Raw genomic sequence first — 27,625 nt, 5'->3', positions numbered from 1 at the left:
GTCTGAGAAATGAAGCCACCATTTCACCATCACTGCCATCCGCTCACCTCTGGGTAATAGATATAGGTATTGAGGAAATTTACCCCTAATATGCATAATGCTTGGTCTGCTTTCTTGTCTGTTCTGTTGTTGCTGTTTGTTTAGTTAACTTGACTGAACTTTCTCATCTCAAATACAAGGATGATAATACCTGTTTCCCATGGTTCTCATGAGGATTGGCCAAGACAATATATGGGAAATGTTTCTCACGGCTATAGTAATCTTAAAATAACAACAATAGTAGTCATGATCAAGGTCACATAGAGACCGAGCTGGTGGTGTGCCCTCTGCTGCTTCACCCCTTTGTGTCATGGATAAAGATAAGAGACAGCATCCTCAGCAATAGCCACACAAAGATATGGCAGGTGTTGATTTATGTGCCTGCCCCTCTGAATAAGCAGCTTCCCACTCAAGCCTCAGTTCTTAGCTTTAAAGGGGAGCAAGACAGGGGCACCTGGGTGGCTCAGTCAGTTAAGTGTCTGCCTTCAGCTCAGGTCATGATCCCAGGGTCCTGGGATCGAGCCCCACATTGGGCTCCCTGCTCAGTGGAGAGCTTGCTTCTCTCTCTCCTTCTGCCCCTCCCGTGGCTCGTGCTCTCTCTCTCTCCTAAACAAATAAATAAAATTTTAAAATAAAATAAAATAAGCAAGATGATCCCCTCAACACAGGATTCCTGATTCATCCTTCCAGCTATTTTTCTTTCTGTTGAGGCCACCATTCATCAATTCAATAAATATGTTTAGGGAGAACTTACTATGTATCAGACATTGCATTAGACTCTGAGTCAACCTTAGTGAATTAAACAGTGGTAAGTCCCTGGTCCTCATGAAGTCTAGAGTCTAGGGATGCGGCTAGCAAGCAAAGAAATATATATATAAAATCACAAACAGAGAGAATTCCAGGACATGATAAGAGCAACAAACCCAAAAAGATTGCCATCTTGGTTAAATGAAATACTGTATGTGAAAATGCATCACAGGCTATAAAATGTAGACCTTCAGAGACTCTTCATTTTGACTAACGGACACTTGCTGTCTTTGTAGCAGCCAGTGGCTTCTGCACACACTCAGTGCGTGAAGTTTAATGGTGACACCACCGCTGCTTTTTCTCTGAGGCTTATTTCAGAAAGGAGAGTGGAAGGGAACCTTTCTGTTGAGTTTATAATAGCAATTATGAGCTGATAAGAGTAGACCATTCATCAAACGATCATACCTCCGGACTTTATCTCTTTGGGTCAAATGTTTCCTGATTGATATTGACTACCATATCTTAAGCAGCTTTGAACAGATAAGAAGCTAGAAAAGAAATTCCTTTGAAGGAGATTTGACAAAATTATGTTTTCTGATTTTTTTTTCTTTAAGAAGAGAGATTAACTTCTCATTGTTCTTCTAAAAGAGTACAAAAGCTACCAAACCATTGACTTGAAGAAAATCTAGAAAAGTTTTCATGGGTAGATATTGACGGAGTTCCCACTGAATTCAAATGATCATCCGTATCGATGTTCTTTTCTTGTTCTGAAATTGTTTGGAAAGAACTTTCAACATACTGAGAATGACCCTCTGCCACAGATACTTAGGAGTAGACAATTACCCCCAAGAAAAGATATCCCCTTGATGGCTATATATAAATGTCCTACTAGAAACAGAGCTGTAAGCTGAAGTCTTATAGGTTAAATATAATTCATTTTCATAGAACATTATTTGTAGAAGCAATGTTTTAAAGGTGGGGAGGGTAGATTTCTGACCATGGGCCTGATATCCAGCTTTTAATTGAAATGACCATAAACATTGTAATTAATCAACTATGTACTCAATTATAAAATATATAATTACATTCCGAACAGTAAAAAGCTTCCTAAAGTGTATATAAATCAATTAAACAGGGCAATACAGTAACCGATCACATAAAATTATATTTAATGAGATGTGTCATCTATCACAGTGTTTTCCACACAGTTCTTATCATACATCTTTGTGATTCATTTGTGCCTTCTTTCTTGCTGCCACGAAGCTCACAGTGAAGGAAGCTCTTTATCTTGGCTCTAGAATGCAGTGACATTATTTTGAGCAGACATACAGAGGTATCTTGAAAGAGAGTTTGAAGGGGGAAGATTTTGGGTCATCTCTAATGGCTTTTAGGAAGGGTGGCCTGGATTTGTCCGTCTGCCTTTACTTATTATACATTTCCCTATAGCAAGCGCGGGCGTTTGCACTTGTGGTCTTGAAACCGAATCCATAATCTGCGTCTGTTGCCTTGAAATTAGCCGGATGACCTACGTTTCTTTGTGTACGTAGATATGACAGCACAGGTGTCATTAGAAAAACATGCTAAATACAAATCCTGAACAAGTCCCTGCGCCTTGAGAAGTAAGGCGTAACTTGTGAGCAAATCATGGTGCTTCTATTAGCAGAAGTCCTTCTATGTCTTCTATGTATAATCAAGCAGATCTTTGCAAGCAGGCTGAGCCTGGGCCGGTGGGACCGCGGCAGAGGAAAAGCATATTTGCATTTTTAACTTTGGCAAATTGGAAAGACTTCGAAAAATTTTTGATAGAGCGTCTTCTGGCTTTCACTAAGTGGATGCTCAGGAGGTGTTCGTATCTGACAACGATACACCAAAGACCTGGTCGCACAAATCCTGACATGTGCCTCAAACGGATAACAAAGAAATAACTGAGTAACCGCTAAAGGTCTGGCTTTCTAATAGGGTGGTGATGCCACACCTTTCCCTCCTCCTCACTCCTTTCAGACCCCGAATGGCTTTTCCATAAGTGACGTCAGTCTCTCATGCTGAGTAATTATACCCACTCCTTGTTGCTGGAAACAGAACCATCTAGAACAACTGGCCAGGGCAGGACGGCCAAGTGGGGTAACCTAAAGGCCTTCTCCTCCACCTGTCTGGGAACAGTTTGTTCATTTATTCGTGTGTCCAACCAACATGCTCTGATAACCAACTATGTCATTGTGTGTTGCCCTGTGTGAGGACACGGGGCTGGGGACAGTCAAGAACCCAGCACAGAGCTAACCTCCGAAGCGCTCGCCCGCTAGTGGGGGCGCCCTTGAATTAAACAGACACTTAGTATCTGAGTACTGTCTTTAAGTATTTAAATAGCATTTAAGTGCTATGACAGAGCTAAGTGAATCCTTTTTCTCAGATTCAGTAGGCAGAGAGGAAGATATTTATTCTTTTTTAAAATCTTGATTATTCCCTTGAATATTTTACTGGAACTAATGTAATTGAGGGACTGGCAAGTTTTACAAGTGACTAATATATTAATCCCACTCTTCCTTGCTGCCTTGTGGGATTGTCAGTTGAGTCAGGGCTTAAAAATGGAACTTGATGAGATTTGCTCTAAAGATGTTGACTAATACCAATTAAACCCCTAAACATCACACGCACATTGATTACGCCGTTTTCACTTTTTTAAAGACCCAAAGATGCACCTAGTTAATAACCTGCTCCATATCCTTAATAAAGAGCAGGCTAATTAAAAATTGTTTGCTAGCTGAAAATGAATAAATTAAGAATCACATATTAAAACAGCCCTCCTCATCCCGCAGAAGGAGGGAAACGCGGGCTGGTGGGGGATGAAAGGAGTTATTGTGAGTCCTTTGTCACTGAGCGTGACATGTACAAATGTAGAGCCCTGTCATGGAGATGGGGGTGCTGGGGTAAGAAGGCTCTGGGCAGGGCAGGCAGCCAGGTTAGCCTTCTTCTGTGTTCCTGATACAGAAGGAAAGAACAGGGCACAACACGGACTATGTGCTTCCCATCCTGCACCCACCTCCTCGAATCCCTCTGCGTGTCTCCCGAAAGCCTGTAGCATAGAACGTCTTCACCACAGTTACGCATCGGTTCCATGGTGTCTGGTCAGAAGACCGCAGCCCCCTACCCCCACCCTACCCCCTGCACAGCCAGCAGTCTGGGACTCTCTCAGTCCTTGAACTTGCTTTCCTCTCCTTGGACTATGTCTCTGTCTTGGTGTGTGTCTTTCCTGGAAGAGACCTCTTCTTACTGTCATCTCACCCCTCAAACTGGCGAACGTGTTCGGTCCTGCCGACCTCCGCGTACACATCACTTCCTCAAAGAGGTCTTCCCCGGGGCTTCCAGGAGGAAGGAGGTGAGCCAGGAGGTGAGCCCCCTGTGATGTTCCCAGCGCTTCTCCTCTTGCTTGTTGACAGCACCCATCCATCCACTTTCCCGGAACGTCAGCTTTGTGAGAATAAGGCCAAAGGAAGTCTTGGAAACCCTATGTCCCCAGTACGTGGCTCACATAATCCTAGGTGAACCGGTGACTGTTGAAGGAATATGCTAGAACTCCCAACAAAAAAGCTCCGTTCTGCTTCCCTAGAAGGCAAGACATGGGTCTCGTGTTTCTTTGGTGACCCTCATGAGGCGAACTGGTGCTTAAGAAATATTTGTTGCAAAGGATTCTTCGTTGTGGAATTATATTACCTCAGCTAGGAAGGAGAGGAGTTTCCTTTAATCGTGTGTGGGACCGGGAGAGAAATGAACGAGCTCAGGCTTGTTTCTTTCTTAGTTGGGAGGAGTTACGTAAGCATCAAGCGCCAGTTTACAGTATCGAGTAAGCAAGCCTGTGTTACGTGCGAGCCATTGTCCCTGCAGTTGCTTCCAGCCTCTCTCCCTGGACCCCTGGACCCTGCGTCTGAGGGAACAGAGTCTGCTTCCCAGTAGGGTCTTGGAGCGGCTGCTGTGCAGACGCAGGTAGCAGGACGCCAGCAAGGTGAACTCCGATGAGACACGGGTCTGGGTCTCAGTCCCCAGTCACTACTACCCCAGCCTCTGCTCCCGGGCAATTCCTTTACTTCTCTAAGCTTCCATCTTCCCATCTTTAAATGGACATTAGTGAGGGGCGCCCGGGTGGCTCGGTCGGTTAAGTGTCTGCCTTCCGCTCAGGTCATGATCTCAGGGTACTGGGATCGAGCCCTGCATCAGATCAGCGGGGAAACTGCTTCTCCCTCTCCCTGCACCCCTCCCCCTGCTCATGCGTGCTCTCTCTCAAATAAATAAAATCTTTAAAATAAATTGGCATTAGTGGCATTCCCCACCTCCAGGGGAAATCGTATGAGGATTAAGTGAAGTTCTGCACATAAAGCTCTTAGCGCAGTACAGAGCAAGGATTGCCTGTCGGAGATCGACAGTGTGGACCACAGCTCACCTAAGTCGAGGGAGGTCTGCTGGCAGCTATCTGCTCTCTGGACGTGCTTGTGGGACAGTTGGAGGTGGTGTAGGGACACAGAGAGGCCACGGATTGATCTGTCCGGAATATTCCAGAGCCATGACGTTCTTGCGTCTGTTTTCATTCTCTTCCTCCCCTCCCAGCCCCCTAACACTTGCACACACCATGTAGACACTCTCTGTTCCAGGTGCACCGTGTCCTCTCTTCTCTCTGCGGATTTCCAAAAGGTAACTCGAAAGTTTAGTATCATGTTTTTTTATTTAATGTAATTTTATCTCTGATCAGAATCTCTTTTTTTCCTCTGTGTTTAAGTCTATTATCCACAATATTTTTCAAAATTGATTTCATAGCAGGGGGAGCCTGGGTGGCTCAGTCGGTTAAGTGTCCAACTCTTGGCTTTAGGCTTAGGTCATGATCTCAGGGTCCTGGAATCAAACCCCGCCTCGGGTTCCGTGCTCAGCTCGGAGTGTGCTTTCCCCGCTCCCTCCCCCCTACGCCTCCCCCCACTTGCTCAAGTGCATGTGCTCATGCATGCCCATGCTCTCTCTCTCTCAAATAAATAAATAAATAAATCTTTTAAAAAATTATTTCATAGGAAAGACCTAATCCTTGATTGGAATTAACCAAGATGAGACTATATGGCCAAGAAATAGTGGGAAGATGAATTTAAGAACCAGAAATAATAATGATAGTAGTAGCTATCATAGTACTGCTGTGAATGTTGCTTTTATGCCATTTTACTGTATGCCAAGCATTATTCTAAACCCTGAATCATTTTCTCCATTTTACAGATGATGAAACTAAGTTAGCCATGTGAACCATATAGTGGAAAGAGTATGTAATTAGCTTAGTTTGCCCTTAGGACTCTGATGGAAAATTATTTTTCTTCACTTAATATCCAACAAAAGAAGGCGACCACATTGCCACAAGTACTATCTTTGTTTAGTACTTCTGTACTTTTGTTTAGTACTTTTGTACCTCTGTTTAGTTTAAATTGACTCAATTTATGGAAGTCTGTGTGTTTGTAGCTTGATCATGACATTGGAATGTCAAAAAAAATGCAGGGAAAACACACTATAAAATGAAGTCTGCATTTACTGGTAAGAAGCACAGAGCATTTGGCATCAGCAGAAAGCATAGTCTTTGATGTGGAAAATAGAAGAGTTCTTGCTGTTTCCATTTGGGTCAGAGAAAGAGACGATCGCTATATGATAAGTTCAGTGGGTTCTAAAGCTAGATGCAATAAGTGACAAGCCACAAGTTGTCCTGCCCTGAGGATATGTAAGTATGAAATACACATGTCAGGAAAAATGTGGTCAGTGAGGAACCACACAACAGGAAAGCAGAGAATATTTAATAAGACAAGTCCTGGTTATCCTGGGAGGGAGACTCGAAGAGGAAGCGATTTACATCTTTGAGTGGGGGGCTGAAGAGGGATGATGGGCGAGACAGAGAGTACGGGAGTAATTTATGGCAAATCATCTTACCCCCTGACATACAGAAGCCAGAACAGCTGCCTAAGGAGGACATGTTTTATTTTAGGTATGGCAGTGTCCTCGGTTTTAAACAATTTTCCCCCTGTTTTTGAAAGTGTTCACACAATTAATGCCTCTTGCATGTATTCAACAATAGTTGCCTAGCAACCATCAAGAAGCATTTTTGGAGCGCAAAGGGTCTAAAAATGAATGAAGAGCGAATACAGTTCGAGTTGCAGCTGAGATGACTGGATTTCAAAGTAGATCCCCCAGGAATCAGGCCATGCATCTTGAAGAGTAATGAGATCTGGTTTGGCGTCCTTGGAGGCTCCCCGAAATGTCCTATTCATCTTGGACCCATGCGAAGGGGGAATATGTAAAAAATAAGAGAGACCGCTAAGTGAAGCTTGCTATGCTTTTCTGCCTTCAGGCAGGACTGCCTTCTACTCAATCCCAAATGCATGTGGAGATAATGAAGTTGCGGAAAGCCCTTAAGAAGAAGGATGGTAGCTCCTTGTCTGGTAGCCCACTTGAGGCTCTTGTAACCTTTGGACTGAGACCACTAGGTAAAGAATACGGGTTAATCAAGGAACTACCTCTTCTCTGCAGGTTCCTGATTTATACCATTGGCTGGCTCTCATGGTCATACTTTATTTGAAATGAAAATCTAAATGATCTTCCAGACCAGAGGTCACAAACTCGGGTAGTCTGAGGTGTCAGCAGGGAGCTCAGGGGAAGAGGAGCTGGTGAAGCCTGTAAGCAATCGGGAAGCAGTGGGAACCCAGGCTCTGTCTAAAGGAGCAGCTGTTTTTCAGCTCCAGTCTTTTGCTGTGTTATAGGAGTACGAGCCCAGTGTTGTCAGATCTCTCAACTCTTTAAGAAAAGCCAGACGTGCTGATTTTTATGTGAAAATCTCATGATTTTAGATTGATGACAATGATTGACAAAAACTGTACAAGCTAAATAAACTCTGGCACCAGGCAGATTTGGTCCACGTACTAGTCTTGTCTAATAAACCCTAATGTTTTAGATAAGGAAACAGGCCTGATGAGTGAGCATACTTACTCAATTCCATGAAAATGTGAAATCGTTAGTCAGGAACTGCGTTACCTTCTCTGTTTTATCCCCAGCTACGCTAGCACAGGGTCAGGCACGTGATGGCAAATGCAACAAGTATTTATTGAGTCAACAAATAGTAGATGTGAGAAACAAAACCAGGACTTGGTTTGGCCAGTAAGAGATCAGGACCTTAGATGTTTCTTCTTAAATGACTCTTTTTCCCTTGTAAGTAACCTTCCCTGACCTTCACATGGATAGAATTTGCTTTTCTCTTTTGCCACATCATGGCCTTGTTTAAAGCAAAATTTGATTCATAGAAATGTTCTTATAAAAACCCAGAGGAAGAGCCTTTGTGCCCTGTCTGGGTTTCAATCTTCCCATAGATTTGTCTGTACTGGGACAGCTATGAACACGAGGTTGCTTTTCTTCTTGGCCCGCCATATGCAATTCCATTCCATTGATTGTCTATTTATTGAGCTCCTGCCATGTGCAGAGTTCTCTGTATGGTGATTCCAAGGTAGAGGGGATTCCGATGAGCCTGGGGACCTCAGAAATGTTCAACGATTCCTTTAGAGAATGAAGATACTTAGCGTAGTCTCTTTTTTATTTTTATTTTAATGTTTTTTGATCCTATTTTGGCAACACTTTACTGTGTGGCAGTTTTCTTTCTTCACTTTTTGTGTTGAGATTTAAAGTTGTCTAAAACATAGAATCAATTATTACTAAGACATGTTCTCCCCTTTTTAACAACCTACTTACTGCCCTCTGATGAAAGGCTCTGCCAGAGCAGGCGACAGTCAGCCTCCAAGGAGGTATACCAGGTGTTTGTGTCAAATGATCCTCTAGCTTTCATTGTACTTATTCTTTCTTGTTGGGTTCTATGAGGTGCCTATCTCTGTGCTGAAGGTTCAGGTGTTTCCAGAGTGACAATAACTCTCCCACCAGAGAAGCACTGGCCTCTTAAAATGCTTAAAGTGATGTACTCTTCTCTTGTGCCTGTGCCTATAATAGTAATAATAATGGCTTCCACCATTTATCAGTGTCTTCTGGGTACCAAATGATGTGCCAGGCATATTGTCTCGTTTTATCTCATTTGTAGTCTTTCTCCGCCATTTATAGTCTTTCAAGAGATACAATCCTGTTTTGGTAAATGGGCAAACTCAACCCCAGCGAGAGATGATGAGGTGCCTGGGGTCATATTGGTTGCCTGGTCTGTGAAGTCAATGAACAGAGCTACCTGTTTTCAAAGTCTGTGGCCTCTTTACGTCCTTGCGAAGCTTGGGGATGCAGAGCAATTTTACCACCTTCACCAGTATTTTGGAGACAAAAGGAAAGACGTTCTACTGCTTTTTCAGAAGCAAACTCTAGGGGACATTTTAAACAAAGTGGATGACTTTGCATGAGACTGTGTTTAATTTCAGAACAGTGTCCTTTGCTGGCGACGATAATCAGATGTAATGTCATCTGCAACCTCTCTGCGTGCGTGATTTCATAAAACTGGTGTAGCAGTTTATTATTATAAAATTAGTATAGCATAGAACAAACCCGGGATGCAAGCCAGATGAAATAGACAATGAATAGTTATATAAGGGTTTGGAAGCACATGTAGTGGAACACAAGCTCACTGTAGTTTCTTCTCGATTGTCTGCTGTTTGTTCATGTTTCCTTTTCAACATGATTGCATCTCAGTTTAATAGCACTTGCCATCTCAGGCTTTATGGTGCCAGGCCTGACATAGTTACATCCCCTCTGTGCTAAAAATATTGCATGTATATATTCAACCGCAGCCCGACATGTTTAGCTAATGGGTTACTCGGAGCTGTGCGCTTATATAATTAAGTGATGTATGTAATTTTGTGTTAACACATTTGCAATGTGTGTTTTCCTGGTGATTGCAATGCTTTATTCTGTGTAAAGTGTGACATTTTAATTCCCGCCGAACAATTTCCTACCTTGATTCGCCTTGTTTTTGTGGCAGGGGATTATTTTGCAATCAAGATAAAAGCATTATTTATGAAATTTCTAGACTATCCCATTACTGGGAACTTTTAACTGAAGATCAATCTCCTATTTTATTGATCCCTTTGTTAAAAATCTTTATTGGAATTTAAATTTAATCCCTACATTATAGATTTGCCCAGACTTTTGTCTCCAGGCACATTATTTTAGGCAGCTTTGCAGGGATGGGGTTCCTTAAAAAGTAATTCTCGCCAGGCAGTCTGCCATCTAATCTTCCCCAGGGAACTTAATTTCTCCTCAGTGTCACTGACTTTTTCCCTGTTGAGGGTTCTCCAGGAGAGACAGCATCTCTGTGGCTTGGACCATGTTGGCAAACCAGGTCAGCTCCGTAGATTCACAGACAGGGCAGATTTCTGTTAAGCACTTGAGTGATTGACAGGAGCTGGGCCTCAGAGTTACAGAGTGGGAATTAAAATGGGGGGAGGGGATACACTCTTTCTCTTTATTAATTGGAATTGTGACCAGTGGGAGGAGCTACAGACAAGAAGGTGAGCCACCAAGGACAGCCCAGCCCCCTTCCCCTCTGCAGAGGTGTTTATGTTCTCCAGTGGGATCAGCAGTTAGGGTAGTTTCATAAACATTTATTAGACTCTTACTAAGTACGAGGCAGTGCTTTCAAAATATGGTATGGAGAGAGTCACTTGTTCAGTAAATGTTTATTGAGCACCTACTGTAACCAGGACAGAGGCTGGCGAGGGAGAGACACCTACGATTTCAATATGGGATGGTAGGAGCTCGGAGAGAAGCACGCACGATGGAGCAGTGGCGGACAAAGGGTTCCTCCTCCAGCTGGAGGTGAGGGGAATAAGGAAGATTTGAAGGGGTCTGTGATGCCCAGCGTCAGTCTGGGAGAAAAAGTAAGAGTTGGGGCAGGAGGGACAAAGCGGAAACGGGAAGGGTATTGTCAGCGGGAAGTCTGTGAGCATGCGCACGCAGGGGGTGAAGCCATGCGTGGTGCTTGCGACCTCTAAGGCATCCGTTATTGTTGGAAGATCGCGAGGCCACTCCAAAGCAAGGTCTGCTGCGGTCCATCCTCCTAGCCCCCAGAGGTCCTGAATTCCCAGGCCCTCCCCTCCTCCAAGGAGGGCCCCTGTGTTTTTCAGCACAGTCCTGCAACAGCAAGCAGGTGGCAGGCCCGGACGCCCATGCTGGAGGTCGCCCCATGGCGCCCCACGTGCTCGCCGCCTGGTCCCTCCCGTTGGGGTCTGAGCACTCTTCTCTGCGGTACACAGAAGTTTCGCCAGGAGGACCCACAGGCCTGCGATCCAAGGGAGCTTTGTCAGTTGTATGTTTTGGCACGTGAACACAGTGGGAATGCCCTTGTCAGCTCCCATTTGACTTTATTAATTGAAGTTCCTTGGAAAGTGTGTTTTAGTAATGTGGTCCTGGGATGACAGAGCCCGCCCCGCAGAGACCCGAGAGGAGGTGTTCAGGGCCCATTGAAAAGCCATCTGCCGCCGAGGCGCTGCTGCTGGTCCCCTGCCGCCAGGGGACACCGGCGTCTCTGGCCCCTCCGCCGCTAGCTGTGTGACTTCAGGCGAAATTGTGAGCTCTCTGGGCCTCGCTTCTCTGATGCGTAAAGTAAGAGCTCGGACCAGTGGTGTCTAAGGTTCTTCTTAAACTCTGGAATTCCAACATTTTTAGTTACTCAAATGAAGAATCCTACAGTCGTAACATCTGCGGATTCACCAGCACCTAGCAGGGGACTTTGGTTCCAAATTCCTTTGAAAAGCCAAGACTCGCTTTTTGTACTCCATGTCTTGTAACCATTCTGTGGCTCTGTATTTGAGGAGGAGGTCGTCTACGCGAGCCCTCGAATCTCGATTTTCATTTTTGAAGATACAAAGGGAATCATTAAGCCTCCGAACATTCCTGGAATATATGGCCCTATGGACCAAGTAACCCATTTCATGAGTCATGCGGCAAGACGCTGTCACCTAGCAGCTCCGGATTGTTTCCAGGCCCCGCCCCCCACCCCCACTTCCCCGAGCCCTGAGGCTGTGGTTCATAATGTCAAAAGAATGTTTTAAAATTGTTCTTCTGTTGATTCCAAAGAGTCAGAGCCCTCACGTGGCTGGAGTCCTGGGCCAGGAGTCAAATTCTAAATTTAATTCCAGCCTCTCTGAACGTCTTTGGTTCTCGCCCCCTTACCATTGATCAACGTTTCAGTCTCCTCATCTGCAAAATAGGCATAGGGTGCCTTGCTCCACAGCAGTGTTTGCAAACAGCTTCGTTGTGCCCCAGGATTAGCTTTATATCGGGGCAGAATATAATTTTCCATCCCATAATAGGAACGAAACAAAAGCCCTTTTGAGTGTGCACCTTGTGTCAACGCCCGTGCTTAAATTCTGATGAATCTCAGAGGTCAGCAAATCCCCACCCCCTTCTTTATTATTTTTTTTTAAGCTAACCAAGGCTAACTAGGGAATTCATTTTGGAATAAAAAGACATGAAAGGAGGGGTATTTCAGCTTGCACAATAGTACAAAGAAGAACAAGAATCATCATGTTTGCTAAAGAACTCACAGCTGTTTAATTTTATAGTAAAAATTACTTTAAGAACTTTGCTAATTCAGAGACAAAACCAAACAACTGTTGTTGCAACACTGAACTTCCACATGTGAGGGGAAAAGCCAAGTTAGGATGACTCTGCCCCTAAACTCGTATTAAACTCAAATTAAAAATACAGAGCATGTTTGCGAATGCATGTTAGAGAGCGGCTTTTATCTAAAGAGAAGGCACATAAAGAAGGAAATGGTACATTTGCTGGTAAGATGATGAAAAATAGTTTATGTTCTCATGTACTTTGCCCCCAGCTTTTTCTTAAGCTGCTCAGTCTGTTTTAATACCAGGTTTGTTTGCTTTTTGGGGATGGGCCTGTCAGGCAGGAAATTGTCGAAAGGCGTACAGCAGAAATTTTAAATGGTGTTTTTAAAAATTAAAATTAAATACCAAATGGAGTAACCAATTATTAAATTTGGAGTTCGGATTTTTATAAAATTTTATTTTTAGAGGATATGAATGAATTGTGTACCTACATTTAGCTCTATAAATTCCAAGTTTCCATATGTTGCCTATTGTCAAAAACAAATAAGCTGTTCCTTATTTTTTTTTAAGTGATTTTCTTCCATATTAGGGAATTATTCAGACTTCTTTCCTTGGTTCCTATAATTCCAAACCAGTTGGAACATCAGTCTATTTTTGGTTATGAAGGAACTTTTAAAATGTGGGCATGATTTTTTTGAAGTTTCTAAATCTCATAAAAATCAGTTTGCTACATATATAACAGTTATGGGAGTAAACATAGTGAAGTTATCATATGCCAGAAAGATAAAGTTCTAATTTCCATATTACAGCCCCCCCCCCCCCGCCAGTTCCTCCGCCTCCAATCCCACTCCGCATGGGAGGGCTGCGAAATGTAAATTCTGAAACACATACAACAACATAAGGCTGTGATTTGTGACTGTGTCCTCAAGAATGAATGTGCTTACCTGTATTCAATTAAACTCTGCTAGTTTCTGGGTTTTTATGGTCTTCCCACCATATCACATAGATTCACCACGAGAGGGCAACCGAGAGTTGACTTTCAAACTAACAAAGCTAGAAAGGGTTTTAAGATCAGCCAAGTGTTTTAACTTGCTGAGGATTTATTTCCCCGCCTTCCGATTGCCATACATGCAGCCTCCGAGTTTCAACTAACAGCGAATAATAATCCAAATAAAGTTCTTCTGAGGGGAAATATAGACAGACTGGTGCAGACAAGAGCTTTTGCCCAAATAAGGATCCCTTTTTGGAGACCCCACGTGTTAGATAACCATCAACTGACAGTTGGTCATGAGTTAATAATGTTGGATGCTGAACTATGCATACCATGGTGCTATAAAAAAGTTTGGAGGACAAAGACAAATACTGGTAAAGTTAGATATCAGAAGCATACCAGAGGTGTGCAGACCACTTCCCTGGTTGCAGGTAGAACCTGCCAAGTAATTTCACTTTAAAAATGTTAAAAGGACTACACGGTAGAACGGGTAATATTCAGGGCACTATTTGTTGGTGTTGTAGGGATTTGCTCCTAATCTCTCTGCGTGTTACTGCCTCCAATGCTATAGCAACTCCTGCCTTCTAAGAAAAGAAAATATTTCTTAAGCTTATTTCCATTGCTACCATTGCTGTTCTTTTATTTTTACAATGGGAACCCTAACAGGAGGGGTGGGGGAGGGTTTCCATAAAAGAATCCAGGTGGATGTGCGGCCCTTTGATTGGCCTGTTGTATTTGGAGAGCTGTTAACGTCTAGTTCTGTTTCCGTGTTGTTGCTGCCATAGGAATCAAAAGGTGAGGGGGTGGAGGGAATAGGCTTTGATTTCAGTTACTGTGACCAGTTATTTGGGAGGCTGGGACATTGGGCCAGGTGGCCACCGAGCAGCTGCCGTCTTCTTAGAGTGACGCCCCAATGGCTTTTGGTGCTAAGAATGAATGGGGAAAGAATGTGTCTCTTCCTCTGCCCCCTAAAGTTCAACCCTTTTTGTTCTATCGACTTTTCGGGGCTTATCGGAGCGTTTTGTCTTCAATGAATAATCTCGCTTTGCGTTGTATAGAACCGTGGGACTTGAAGCACCTTGGCAGAGCCAAGAAGGCCATGCCCTTGGGTGCCTTTAGGACTGACTCTATCTGATCCCGCTACTTACTTGCAAATGAAATCTCCAAAAAGGAAAACACAGCCAGACCATGAATTTATTCAACAATTTGTGGTTAAGAAGCATCTACCTTCCAACCAGCCAAAATCACTCAAGGTCTATTTTCTCTTACTCAGTTTGCAAATGGCTTACATTATACCCAACCCACGTTGGTAACTGGAGAGAATAGTTAGTAAAATTAATAATTAGACAGCCTCTTTTTCTCTGCCTCTTCTCCTCTTTCCCCCCAAGTGCCCCGTCAAGCCTTAACATTTGCTTTGACATCTTAGTTAAGCAAGTTAATGAAATAATATCTTCATTGGGGCCATTGAGTAACCTGGAGTCAATGATTACCAGACCTGAATTTTGCAAAGGAAACACCTCAGCTTAGGCAAAAGTCTCAGGCACCAACATCAATGCCTGACTATCCTTGCGTGTAACAGTACATAAAATCCTACATTTCAGTGAAACTTTGAATCATCACTTTTGCTGATGATTCTAGCTTCAGATGTTAATCTTGTTCTGTCTACTCTTTAACACATTTTCAAGGACCTATCTCTAATCGTAACATTGAATTGTTGACTAAACCAGCAACCCCCAAGAGAAAGATAACGCAAGCCACATGTAACTTAACATTTTCTAGCAACCGCATTTTAAGAGGTAAAAAGAAACAGGTAGAATTAATTTTAATAAAGTGTTTTACTTAATCCAGTGTATTCAAAATATCATTTCAATATGGAATCAATATAAAATGCTATGAATGAGCTATTTTACATTTTATACCTTGTCCCGGAAATCCAGTGTGTATTTTATGCTTATGGCTCGTCCTAGTTTTGTACTGGACATATTTCAAGTGCTCAGTAGCCCACGTGGCTCGTGGTGACCGTGTGAGACAGAACAGTTCTAAAGAGTCATAGAAATGTTTTATCTTACACTGAAGAAAACGGGAGGAAGTTCTAACCTCTTCTGTGTATTCTCTTTGGTCATCTGATGGTTATCTGTCCACGTTTCTCCACATGTGACACACACTCACTCCCACTACCGAGCACTCTGGCTTGCCCTGCCTCTTCGCGCACGACCCACACCCTTGCTCTTCTCATTCTGGACCCTCGCTCCCCCCCGCTTCAGCGCATTTTTCCAGGATTGGGGCTCACATGTGGCCACAACAGATGTAGCTCAGAGATGGCACTGGCAGCTCTCGGAAGGGAAAAGGGCTGGGAGGGCTTTACCTGAGCAAAGAAAAATGCCTGAGAGCCTCAGACAAGCAGGAATAATCATCTTTTTACCTTTAAGTAAGAGACTTGTCCAGCTTCTTCAATTATTCTTTCTGAAAGGTGGAGAAGCATAAAGAGTGTGAAAAATCCCTTTTAAGTACAAATTCCTTTTGGGATCTCTTAAAAAAAGAGATTGGAAGCTTATTACTTGATGACCTTTTACTTTTTTCTTACGTGTATGTGTTTGAAAAACTGAAATGTCTCTCATAACATATTAGTCCAAGTCTGTAAGAAGTTAAATGCCTCCATGTTAATACACACACACACACACACACACACACACACACACACACGTCTCTTTTACTTATTTCCAAGTAGGGAATGTTTTCTTTAGAGATGTAGCAAATCAATTATCCTCAATGTTGAAAATGGAATATCTCATTTCCAAACCTGGAGAAATGGCCGAACAAGAATGTTCTGTTTATATGAGTTTAAAAACTGTTCTGATATTTGCGGCTCCTTGCAAGGCTGTTCAGCACAAAAAATGTAACTTTCACTTCTGTGCCGTCGTGTCCAATAGTGACACCACAGAACATGTCAATCGTAGATTAGAATGAGCAGGATTTTGGGTTGTAACAAAAAGGAAAAAGCGAGACAAAAATCCTCTATGTTTAAGTGTCCTGTCTTCGTAAATTAGACACATCAGAATGTCCTTAAAAAGCATTTTCAGACTGGATCCTTAAAATAGCCTAAATTTAAAAAAAAAAAAAAAACAAGTATCTTAAATTAATATTCTATTCTTATTCCAGACAATCATACTGAGAGACTAAATCTGTGTTTATTGAATAGTTTTCAAGAAATGGAAACAGAAGTTATTTCAAAATCTTAAGAAGAAGTACACAGTCTACATCGAAACGACATTCTTCATCTAATTGTTAATAGCTTTCGTGCAGTTTTTTCCTCAACGTCCAGCATGATCTTCTCCATTGAGAGTGGAGCCTGAGCCCCAGGGCCTGGACATGGACCCCGGGTCCCAGGCACCCAGGGAGAAGAAGAGCAGGAGAAACGAGTTGCCAGCTAGAAGGTTGAGCCCCTGAGGCATTTTTAGAGACCGTGTTTGGTTTTGCTGGGTTTGCGACTCCTTGACAAGACCTTGCGGCTGGGGAAGGAAATCTGACCCCTTGTGTGCCGCGGTGACACCGGGACCTCTCTGCAGCCCGTGTGTGCACTGTGCGCCACGCTAAGTCCTCAGGGACCCACTCTGCCCTGACCTTCCTTGACGGGATTGTAAAATTTGGACTTTGAAGGCAGAAGGGTCTTCCATCAGATCCTGATGCCATGGTACGGACACCTCATCACCTCAGAGACGAATAAGCATTTGTGAAACAGCCGCAGTCCGCCACCTCGGTCCCTTTCACGGCTCCGGAAGGGGACCTTTCCCTGAGAATGGGCCCCCGACGGATACTGTGAGTAACCAGAACAAACCAAGGGAAGTTGAGGGTTTGAAAGGTCGGCCACGGATTTCCATCTCCTTCCCTATTTCCAGAATTCTCTCCTCAGAGAGTCAGGCTCCTGAAAACCCAGACTCTCCCCTCCCTCTACACCTAGATTTAGCTCCCAGATTTTCCCCTCATTCTGTAAGTGGTAGTGAAAAGTGTCTCTAATCCCCTTCTTCTTTGGCAGCGGCCTTGCAGACAAGCCTATTATACACTTCTAGAACATTCCTGCATTCCTTTGGAATTCACTACATTGTTTCAGAATAATATATAGATAACATTTGGTCATTTAAATTTCTCTCCCTCCCCAAGACACAGAGGGGAAAGAAAGATAGAAATCTGCCTGTCACTGCTGGTAAAACCTGACTAAAAAAGAGGTTTGCTTGTGTTTTTAATGGCAAGAACGCGTGGAGTCACATGCTTTCAAACCAATTAGCAATACAGATGAGCTAGCAAATTGAGTTCCATTTATAGGGTGGGGGAAGGGGAGAAGTCAAATAATCTGTGTTTTTAAGTGTTTCTGAGAAATGAAGACCTCCGGGGCAGAGAGAAGGCGGATCAGGAAATAGCTATGCAAATCACATGCCTATGAAATTACTAAAACTTTGATCAGGGGCATTAACAATTGCTCCAGCATTCACAAGTATGAAACAAAGAGTGAGTAAGACTGGGCATGTTTTGGAAGGGATTACAAGAGTGTTTACTTCCATGGTTTGTTGAGCAGTCAATGAAGTCCACGGCTGTTTTGGACTTCAGCGGCCCAGGCAGTCCAGGTATGACAAACGCACTAAGACATTCCACTCTCATTAGTGACCGTGGGGATCTCAGCAAAGCTGACAAACAGCCAGAGTGGCTGGACCTCGTCTCGTGTAAAGCCTGCTTCATTTTTTTTTTGTCCCCTGCCCTCTTTCTAACAACACAACTGCTCACTCTTCACAGGAGGTGGAAGGGGGCCTGGGTTCTGAGAGAGCGGGGTTCACTGGAAATGCTAAATTGTGCCTATGGGCTCGGTGGTCCAAACAGCGCCAGGGGAGGGTTTGTTCAAAGGCAAACGTGGACCCTCATGGCGGCCACGACATTCAGGGGGCAGTGGCATGGGCCCTCCGGGGAGCACGCAGCGGTCATCGCTCAGGGCATCCAAGAGAGGGCATTTTGCGGCCGTCTCCTGCCCAGGTTCACGCCTCTGGCCTCTTCTCTTTCATGCCTTCATTTGAGAAAAAAATTACTCTGGACAAGGAAACTGTCAGAACAACTGTGGAAAATGGTAACACTCTTGCAGTGCGTTTTGTTTGTTGTGTGTCTTCCCTCTCGCCTCTTGCTCTCAAGCCATCATTTACGTTGGAGCGTCCCACAAGATGGAGTCAGGCGCGTTCATGGCCGCGGGGGCTCGAGTCTCAGACAACACAGTTGTTTCCCAAACATTCCTGTTGGGTGTAGAAGGTTGTTTATGGGAACACAGAATAAAAGTAAACCTGAACATTGTTACATCTATGTGTCATGAATGCTTTGCACATTCACAGAAAGATTCAACCAATTAACAGACTGTGAGTACCACCAGCGGCCCCCACCGCTTCCTGGCCCCACTCTCTTAGGTGTGGAGTAGGGAGTTTAGGGAATGTAGCCGCGGATTTGAAATAAACGTCTCAGGGAATCATTTATGAATTTTTAAAATAAAAACGTTGGCTTTAAGTTAAAGCCAAAATGAGGGCTGAGAGCTTCTGTTTTTCTTTTCTTTTTTTCCAAGTATTTGAAAACTGAAATTCTGTAAGAGATTATCTGTGAAATGCCTTTCTTTTATTACACCCATAAATTTCAGGAGTGGCTTTGATCAAGCCTTCTGCCATGCTTGGTTTCTAAATCTTTTACTCATACATTAATAACTTTAAAAACACTCATCCTATTTTTGTTGTAGTGAAAGAGGAAGTTTCTAAATAGTCAAAAGGGAAACATTGAAAATAGAACACAGTAAATGATAACTAAATTAGGGTATTTTTTTTCTAGCAAGAGCAATGCTCCATGCTGAAACTTGCCAGAGTATTTTAAGATTATTGTCTATAAAGAAAATATACCAGAGAATTGAGATCCTCAGAGGAAAGGCATTACAGAAATGCAAAGTATTATCAGTAATGCATACTATACATGGAACGATGTTTGTCAGTCCCTAATACATCAGTTAGAGGAGTTTAGTTTTCTGGCTGGTGTTTAGTGTTTCAAATAGACACACACACACACACACACGCACGCACACGCAAAACTTGCAAATCAAGTGAGTTAACGCTCTGCCAACTTCCTCTAGATATTGACCGCAGGGGTCAAACTCTTAGGAAAATGATGCCTGGTTTTCCATTCCCCTGATTGCAGTCCCCACCAACAAGCAAGTCCTATCTCTAAGTGGAAGCTCACAAAGAATTTCTCGAGAGAATATGGAGCTGCTTTGGCAACAAAATCCTCTCTGCAAAATGAGAAGAAAGAGTTGTTAACTGATGAGTCAATCCAGCTTTTATAGCAGTTTATCTTCGTGGTATTTCCAAGAGCATAAATGTTATAAAAAAAGAGAGACGGTCATGACAGGAAGAACACAGTAGAAAAAAACAGGAACGTTTAAGCCAAAAGCAATTTACTTTGCCAGTAACTGGTTACATTTCCTTTGTTTTATTATTATTATTTCAAGAGTTGGGGTTGAGCCGAAAGTTTCCCACACCTGCACTGCCCTGACACATAACTTGTCAGAACCCATAGTGAAGTGAATATATACATGAATGCCTGGAAACTCTGAGCTTTTAGACGCTTTAAGAAAACAAACCCAAAAAACCTTGTTTTGCTATGTTATCTAAAAAAAAAAAAAGGCTTTACTTTATTAATATTTGACGGAGTTAAGAAGAGGAAAAAACAAAACACATGGGTCAGATGTCAAAGTAGCCCGGAGCACTGGCGGTCCTGATGTTCCCGGGATTAACGCCGATGGAAATAGTAGTGACTTCACAAAGGTGCATACTTGTTAATTTCATGACGCTGAGTAAGAGGAACAGATGGGCAGTCAGAGAGGAAAGATTTTTTAAAAACCACAGAGATCTTTCATTGTGCGGGCAGAAGAATCAGTGGCCCACTGCGAAGGGGGAAGGTGCATGGCGCTCTAAGGTTTATTAGAACTGTCTGGCTTTAGAGGAAACCTTCCACCTACTGCTGAGTCAGGTCGATGGGGACCCTGCTCCATGACAAGCATGTAGGATGGCCGCCTGAGATGGGCTCTAGCACCCTTGTGCTACGTGGTATTTGGGTGTTTTCGTTTGGGGAAAGCTCCCTGGTGACTGCCAGCCCAAGTTAATCATATAAATATCTCCTTATGAGACAGAATGAGTGCCTGTGTCTGTCTCTTAGAAGTTACTTAAAACAGGGACTCTGAGGTCCAGCTGCGTGGGCTGGAATCCTTTTGCGACCCGTAACCAGTTGTATGACCTAAGACAAGTAACTTCATCTCTGTCTCAGTTTCCTGGTCTGGAAAATGGGATTAATAATCTCACCTTCCTGTTGGTTTGCTGCGAGTTTTAAGTGAGTTCTTGTAGGCAAAGTGCTGACTGGCACAGAGGAAGTGCTCAGTAAATAGCAGCTATTATTATTATTCGTGTGTAATATTGAAAACATTCATGTAAAGAGCATTGACTGAACTCTGAATGAGCCAGGCCAGAGCTGGGCTGTGGATTATATACACATGTAAAAGTCACTGTGCATTTATTGCTTCACACTATTTTATTTTTACTTATTTATTTTTTTGTAGTGGAACTGACTAGAGCCAGTTGTTCTACCAGCAAGTGTACTGCGGGCTTCCCACACTCCTGACCACCACGCCATAAAGCTTCTGCTTCCACTCGCCCGCCTAGCAAATGATTTGTTCTCTTGACTCAGTAAGAAAAAAAAGGAGCCTGGGAACCAGAATTTTTACTCCCCCCAAAAAGCCAGCCCCTCAATCCCAGAGCTTCACCTGGGATCTTATAGATCCCAGACGTTTCGGATTATATTAATAAGGGCTCCCACTCCCCAAGTCCTGCATGCTCCATTCTCCCTGGGACTTTGAACCTCTGCTTTTCCGGGCACGGAGGCACTGGGGACAAGACCACAGCCCTTCCGTGACACCAGACACAAAGGCTTCACAGTCATCAGGAACCAAGGGCCTTAGGTTTTCTGTCTCAATTCGCAGGGCAAACTTTCAAGTCACGGGGTTATGTTCCCGGAGCTCAGGTGTGAATAGTAAAGGTGAATGCAGCTTCACAGGTGCCCAGAGTGACAGGAGCGCACGTGGCCGGATTGGCGGGTTTGGCTTGTGAAGACCTGAGGGAGGTACATGTGGGCATCTTTAGTTCCATCAGTCACTTACTCATTCACCAGACTGGTGTTATGTAATGCCATCTCCTGGGAGTGCGCTGGGCAGGTGACAGATGAATGTGACATGGTCCTGCCCTTAAGGACTGTCCGACTGAGGATAATAATAACCCATAAAGCACAGCTAAAGTACCAAGAATACAGTGGTGCCCTCCAGAAGAGAAAGCCAGGAAAGGAGGGCAGAGGGGAAACGAGGAGAGCAGTATTCGGGTTTGAGGCATGAGCGATTGGTGGGATTTGCCGAGCCTACCTGAAATGTCAACGACTTGCCTCATTAGGAACAAAAGGCTTTCTCTCTTGATCAGATCCCATTTAGAGTTTAAGTTTGTGTGACCAGAATATTAGGTGCTAGCCTGTTCTAAATTTATAATTCTCAGAATCTGCTGGGGAAGGGCATGTGCTTTTCTGGGTTCTGAAAACAGCTCAAAGAATAGAGAAAATAGACCCGATTTGAGGATGACCTATTGTCGGTTCCCGGAACCTTTGCCTGTATTTAAAACAGCCCGTTCAGTACAAGTTCTATCTAAAAGTCCTTTGGGATTTGAAAGCTTTCTGGAAATAAATGCTTTTAGGTTTAAATGTGTTTTGCCAAAATGTGAGGCAGGAGAGATCATAGTTAACAAGTCTGAGGACAGAGGCGATCGTGTTTTGTTTTCTCTTCGTGAAATGTCTCAGACCTACCCCAGCTCGTGCCCCCTTTCCGTCAGCTTTCTGCTCAGCTATTATTCTGATAAGGGACACGAAAGTACATCCTTCCCTCACGCTCATTAAAGTCTTAGCACTTGGGTCCGTTGTGGAAACACTTCTGGGCTACACTGAGTCTTCAAACCGAAATAGCCCACGCCTGGCTGCGGGCTGGGTCAGTTCATGGAAGGTGGTGGCACGAGGCTGTGACAGGGGAGCAGGAGGTCAGGATCCACAACACAGGCCCGATGAAATCACCCAGCCCGTGCAGGGAGGGGGAGTGAGCAGAGCCCTCCCTGCCAGTCTGGCAACTCCAGCAAAGTCCTCAGAGCTCATCCCACACACTCCGTGCTAGTCACTGCTGTGTGTTTACATGAGTAATGGAGCTGCCGGGGGAGGGGAGTTGTAAGCAGAGCGCCGAGCCTGGCAGCTCGCATTCGCGCTCGCGCTGGGAGGGAAGCTGACATCCACACCAAGTCGAGACTTCCAGGGACGTGGCCGGGAAGCAGTCACATGCTGTAGCTTTCATGAGCACAGACATCCTCAGGCAGATGTTTGTCGACTGGAATGGGTAATCGCTACTTTCTCTTTGCTTGATTTTTGTCTGTGAGTTTGTTTACCTGTGATCATTCCAGGCTGGCTTTGGGGCATGGACTTCTGGACACTCGTCTGGGGCAGGGGGGGAAGGAGAGGAGAGAGGATGTGGGAGGGGGAGCCTGAGCCCCACGAGCGAGCCACTTTTGTAAACTTTTGCCCGACTGTAAAGACAGCTCTGCTCTCCTGAGCTTTCGCAACAGCAGAGCTGTTATCCACAGGAGAAAATCAAATGAGTGGGACTCATTATGTTGGGGAGATGAGCACAGTATCAGATGTCCTAAAACCCCTGGTTAACTGTGTGTGATGTCAGGAAGATGAACAACAATTAAGAGCGTTCGAGCTGTTCAGAATTGGTGCTGTCATAATCCGACCTTAAAGCAATAAAAAAAAAAGTGTGGGTGCCTCAAAAGGGCTGGAGGAAAAGTGCTTGGGGTGTAATTCATTCGTTTGGAATTGTTTGAGGGCTGCTCGGCTAGTGGTTTGTTTTAATTTTGCTCGGCTTGGGTGACTGATGGAGCTCAGCGTGAAAGCTGATGCCGGACAGTCAGAGCACTGGATAAATAGCAGCCCTCTCTTTGCTGCTTTCTGTGCGGATCTTAAAGGCGTTCGAGCTCAATGTCAAGGATGAAATACAACTTTGATTTGCATCTTGTCTGTGGCTTTAAAAAAGTATAATCTTCATGGAATCGGGCCAACTCCAGGGTGATCTTTGCAAGTTATTTTAAATAACCCTCAAGATCTTCATAGAAACTATATTGAAAAGGAAAAGAGAACATGCTGGTTTGAACGTAGCTGCCAGATTTGCTGAGATTTGAAACATGCTGGTCACAATATTATTAGTAAATACGTGTAAGAATATCTTTCTAATTGTTATCATGAATGCGCTTTCTTTAGCTCTCCGTCTACTTATTTGTATCCTATCAACTGATTTGGATCATAATTTAGGAGAACGCTCAGGTCTCCACTTTTGAGGAGAGAGGTTTTCAAATGCTGCATTACTGTGATACTGTATTGGGCTGGCATATCACCTAGGTTTCTGAAAACGAGATAGAAACAAAAAAGAATCATCTCGGAGCCTGGCTTAGGGTTGTCCTTCAGCTCAACATGTTTCTTTTCTAACAATAGGGAAGTGCATGTTCCTTATTATTGTCCTTGAGAGCCGAGAGCTTCATTTTATTTATACTAATGAGACGCGTTAGGGTGTCATCGATTAGCTCTGGGAAGCGCGTACGGGGCTGGAGAGTCTACCAGGACGGAGCCCTGCAGAGAGAAGAGCACAACGTGAGGGTTGGCTTCCACACGTGCGTGTGCTCCTCTGAACAGGTTGGAGGGCCCCACTCTGCTAACATTTTTGCTCTTTAATACGGAAACCCATGCAAATGAAAATGTACATCAGTTGTTCTTCATTTGTTTTCAGCGCCAAATCTTAAAGGCAGACCACGCAAAAAGAAACCATGCCCACAGAGACGAGACTCATTCAGTGGTGTTAAAGATTCCAACAACAACTCCGATGGCAAGGCTGTGGCCAAGGTACGGTCGTTTGCTCCCTGCTCTCCATTTGGCTGCATCTTTTTGTTTCTCCTTTTTCTCGTTATCTCTCTGCTCTTGTGTCTTGGTGGCAGTTTTCCATTCAGAATCTGACTTTGGTGTTCACAGCTCTCTGTGTCTGTTCCCGCCACCTCCCCTCCCCTGGGTGGTGGGGGGAGAGGGGAGCGTAGGCATTTTGATTAGTCAACAGAAAGACTTCCCACCTCCCAGTCTGGCCTGTTGGGTAAAGGACAGATGATTAAGCGCCCACGTCATCGAAGCTGAGATTTCATAGAAGGTGACACAATGACATAGTTTACTCTGCTTGTATCAAAAATAGACCAAGCTGAACAATCCTCTTTCTGAACATGTTCATCTAAATATGTTGCAGAGATTAACAGAGGATGAAATTAGAAATGGCTAGAATGACGTGTTTTAGTTATATTTTTTCAAAGTCACCTGTAATTTACCTTAGAGTAAAACTGAAGATAGTTACCTGTACGGAAAAATAGTTACATAGATACATGGACCCATATGTACATTTGTATCTTCTTAAAGATCTCTATTAACGCAGAATGAAAATTCCAATTCTAAACCGTTTTTCGGGGCCCAGGCCTGTTTTGCCCAAGCATTCCTCAGAGTCTCGAAAGTGCATGCCTGAGGTATTTAGCACCATGAGGGGTGAAGTGTCACTTCGTATTTTTAGACTTTCTTTTTGACTTTTGTGGGGTTGGTCAGATTTGCACGGTTCTGTTTACTGGGTGTTTGTGCTTAGGTGTTGATTCTGTGCCAAAGACAGCAATACCCCCTTTAGGACCCGAACTGAAGACCAGATTTCAACTGATACTATGCTTTCAGATCCAAGGACTAAACTTATGAAAATGGGAGCATTTCACTAGGGGTGAATTTGGAAGATTCTGATGTAGGAAAATATGAATTTGGTTCTGTGTCGGCAGTCTACTGTTTCTCTGCCCTGTATGCCACTCCTCTTCCCAGTGCAATGAAGCCAACCCTAGACAGTCACAGTTTATAAATCTTATTTTCAGCAGATGATTGTTTTATCAGGAAGGTCTGAGGACTTTTTCGTTAGGATTTCTTTATGCGTCCAAGAATGCAAAGGGTTAAAAAGAGATCAAGGAGCAGAAATGTTTATTTTCTGGCTACACACAGATCTGTCTTTCCCTAAAGTAACTTTTGTCCTGCTCTTTTGACCTTCTGCAAACGAGTGCACGTGGGTACCAAGAATGACATTTTCTAGTAATTTGGACATCTCAGCCCTAGAACTACCTATCAGCTTCTGTGGCCTTGAAGAATGTCAGCAGGAGCAGTGTATTCCCTGTGATGTGGTTTGCAAGATACCGTAGAACGGAGCGAGAAGGTTTTAGGATCTTCGCCTTCAGCCGAGCTTGTACCGCCAGTGTCTTACGTTGGCACCCTGCCCCATACCTCCGACGTGACATCATGTGTTTACCCCAGTATGTTCTGTACCTGAGCCCAGCAGGATGAAGCTCCTTCCCATGTCATTTGGAGTTACTAACGAAGTATGCCTCTGGGAATTTTACAAAACTCATACAAATTGTTCTGAAAGAACAGCACCTCCAGTATTTCTCACCACGGAAGGTCACTCAAGACTCACAGTAGGATCCACAAAACCAAAGAGGAGAGGAGCCTCTTCTGTATTTGATGGTCACTGACTTCTTAGGGTTTTCGAGGGGACCCGTTCCATACCCCTCCCACCAACGCTGCCGTTCAGACTCTTTACAAGGAGGTGGGTCATCCTTCCGTCGTTGGTTTCAGTGGTGAGTGGATGAGGCACCTTCCGCGGTCAGCCCCTGGGCATTGGTCTAAACACCCGGGTCTTCTCAGAGTCTTGGATTACAGTTCTGCCTTGGCTGCTTCCAACGGGTCTGCAAGACCACTTCAACCAAAAGAAAGAGACTAGTAGGTCTGAAGTATGGAGGGCTTGTGTGTGGACACAGACAGACAGATGGAAAGTCTCTACAGAATGCACAAGCCACCTCTGGGACCAGGACAACCACTAGAAAGGCATTTATGTCTTAAAGGGGTCTTTCCTCATGAAACACTGTCAAAGAGATTACGACCCTGTGACCATCTGATCGCTTGTTGAACTGGAAACAATATTTCAGGTGACAGTTTGGCTTTATGACCAAGGCCCCTGTGACTGTGTTTTGCCAAAGTGTCTCAAGCAGACGATTTCTAACCATGGATACATACCGGCTTCCCACAGCTCCACACAGCAGAGCTTTCTAGAGTGAGAACCCCTGGATTTGTGGTCTGCATGGCTGGAAGAGAGTAATTTGCCCATTACCATCAAAAGATTGCTCTCTCTCAATAAGAACATCAAAGCCAGCTTTGCAAGACTCTGTTTTTTAAGGGACAGAGGATCTCATGGCTTTCTAAAGACAGCAAGAGTCACAGGGGGAAGAGGCTACTGGTTCTCTGAAGATGTCTTGAAAGCGTCCAACCAAATCCTGCCATTTCCTTGGAATCATCTTATGGCAGCAGATGTGGGCCCAAGCCCACTCAATGGGTGACCTGTACAAGAAAAATCTTCTCAGTCCAGGCCTCTAGTGGAAGGCCTCCACAGATAGAGGGCAAATGACTTTTCACATTCTGTAAGCACTTCCGAAAGGCCAGAAGTATATTACAGGTGGTTTATATTCTAAAAGGAACAAAAAGAGGGAATCCATGGTGTGCCATATGTTCTTTCGCTTAAATCACAAACATCCCTTTGATATTTCACAAATGTGATACTTGTATTATTTTCACTATGTTTCATCCGGCTTGGTCCTCAGAACCACCCCCAGGAATTATCCTTCCTGCTTCACTAGGAAGAAGATGAGGGTCTCCTAGCAAGTTGGTGACCACATCAAAATTAGACTGTAGCTTTATCTTTCTTGCTGGTTCATCACATCTTGCTGCCCCAGTTGAAGGCTGGATTAGTTATAACTCAGTCCAGTGAAAGGATGTGGTTAATATCAAATAGGTGGTGGTTCATTGAAAACATTAAATGTGGATTCTTTAATGAGCACTTCCTCAATCACTTTAGAAACCCCAAAGCTCCTAGTGAACTCAACAAGTAGAAGGTGTTTGGGTTGGGAAAAACAGATCCAGTAATTAACTGTCACCATCAAAAGGTTGCACTTTCTCAAGGTCAACATGAAGACCAGCTCCTGTTTAAATTTGCAGGAGGTCAAAATGTTAAATTAAAATGAGAATATTTGGGGTAAATGTGAAAATATGT

At 43.9% G+C, this 27,625-nt stretch overlaps 1 protein-coding gene across 3 annotated transcripts in view; it reads left to right on the top strand.

The window, feature by feature from the left end:
* ARID5B (AT-rich interaction domain 5B) overlaps positions 1-27,625 on the top strand; it is a 176,433-nt gene that overhangs the window by 109,030 nt on the left and 39,778 nt on the right. Inside the window, exons 1-2 of one of the 3 annotated variants that reach the window (XM_044386103.3) lie at positions 9,863-23,682; positions 24,251-24,363. In XM_044386103.3, coding sequence (XP_044242038.2) covers positions 23,652-23,682; positions 24,251-24,363 — 144 coding nt within the window. In that variant the 5' untranslated portion in view covers positions 9,863-23,651. Of the gene's footprint in view, positions 1-9,862; positions 23,683-24,250; positions 24,364-27,625 lie in introns of those variants that run through there. The other 2 variants (XM_026504294.4, XM_026504293.4) reach the window with 2 other exon arrangements.

Source organism: Ursus arctos, unplaced genomic scaffold, assembly GCF_023065955.2.
Source record: "Ursus arctos isolate Adak ecotype North America unplaced genomic scaffold, UrsArc2.0 scaffold_7, whole genome shotgun sequence".
In the NCBI taxonomy this organism is placed as follows: domain Eukaryota; kingdom Metazoa; phylum Chordata; class Mammalia; order Carnivora; family Ursidae; genus Ursus; species Ursus arctos.
Note: the sequence above shows the minus strand (reverse complement) of the source record. Positions and strands in the feature narration are given on the sequence as shown.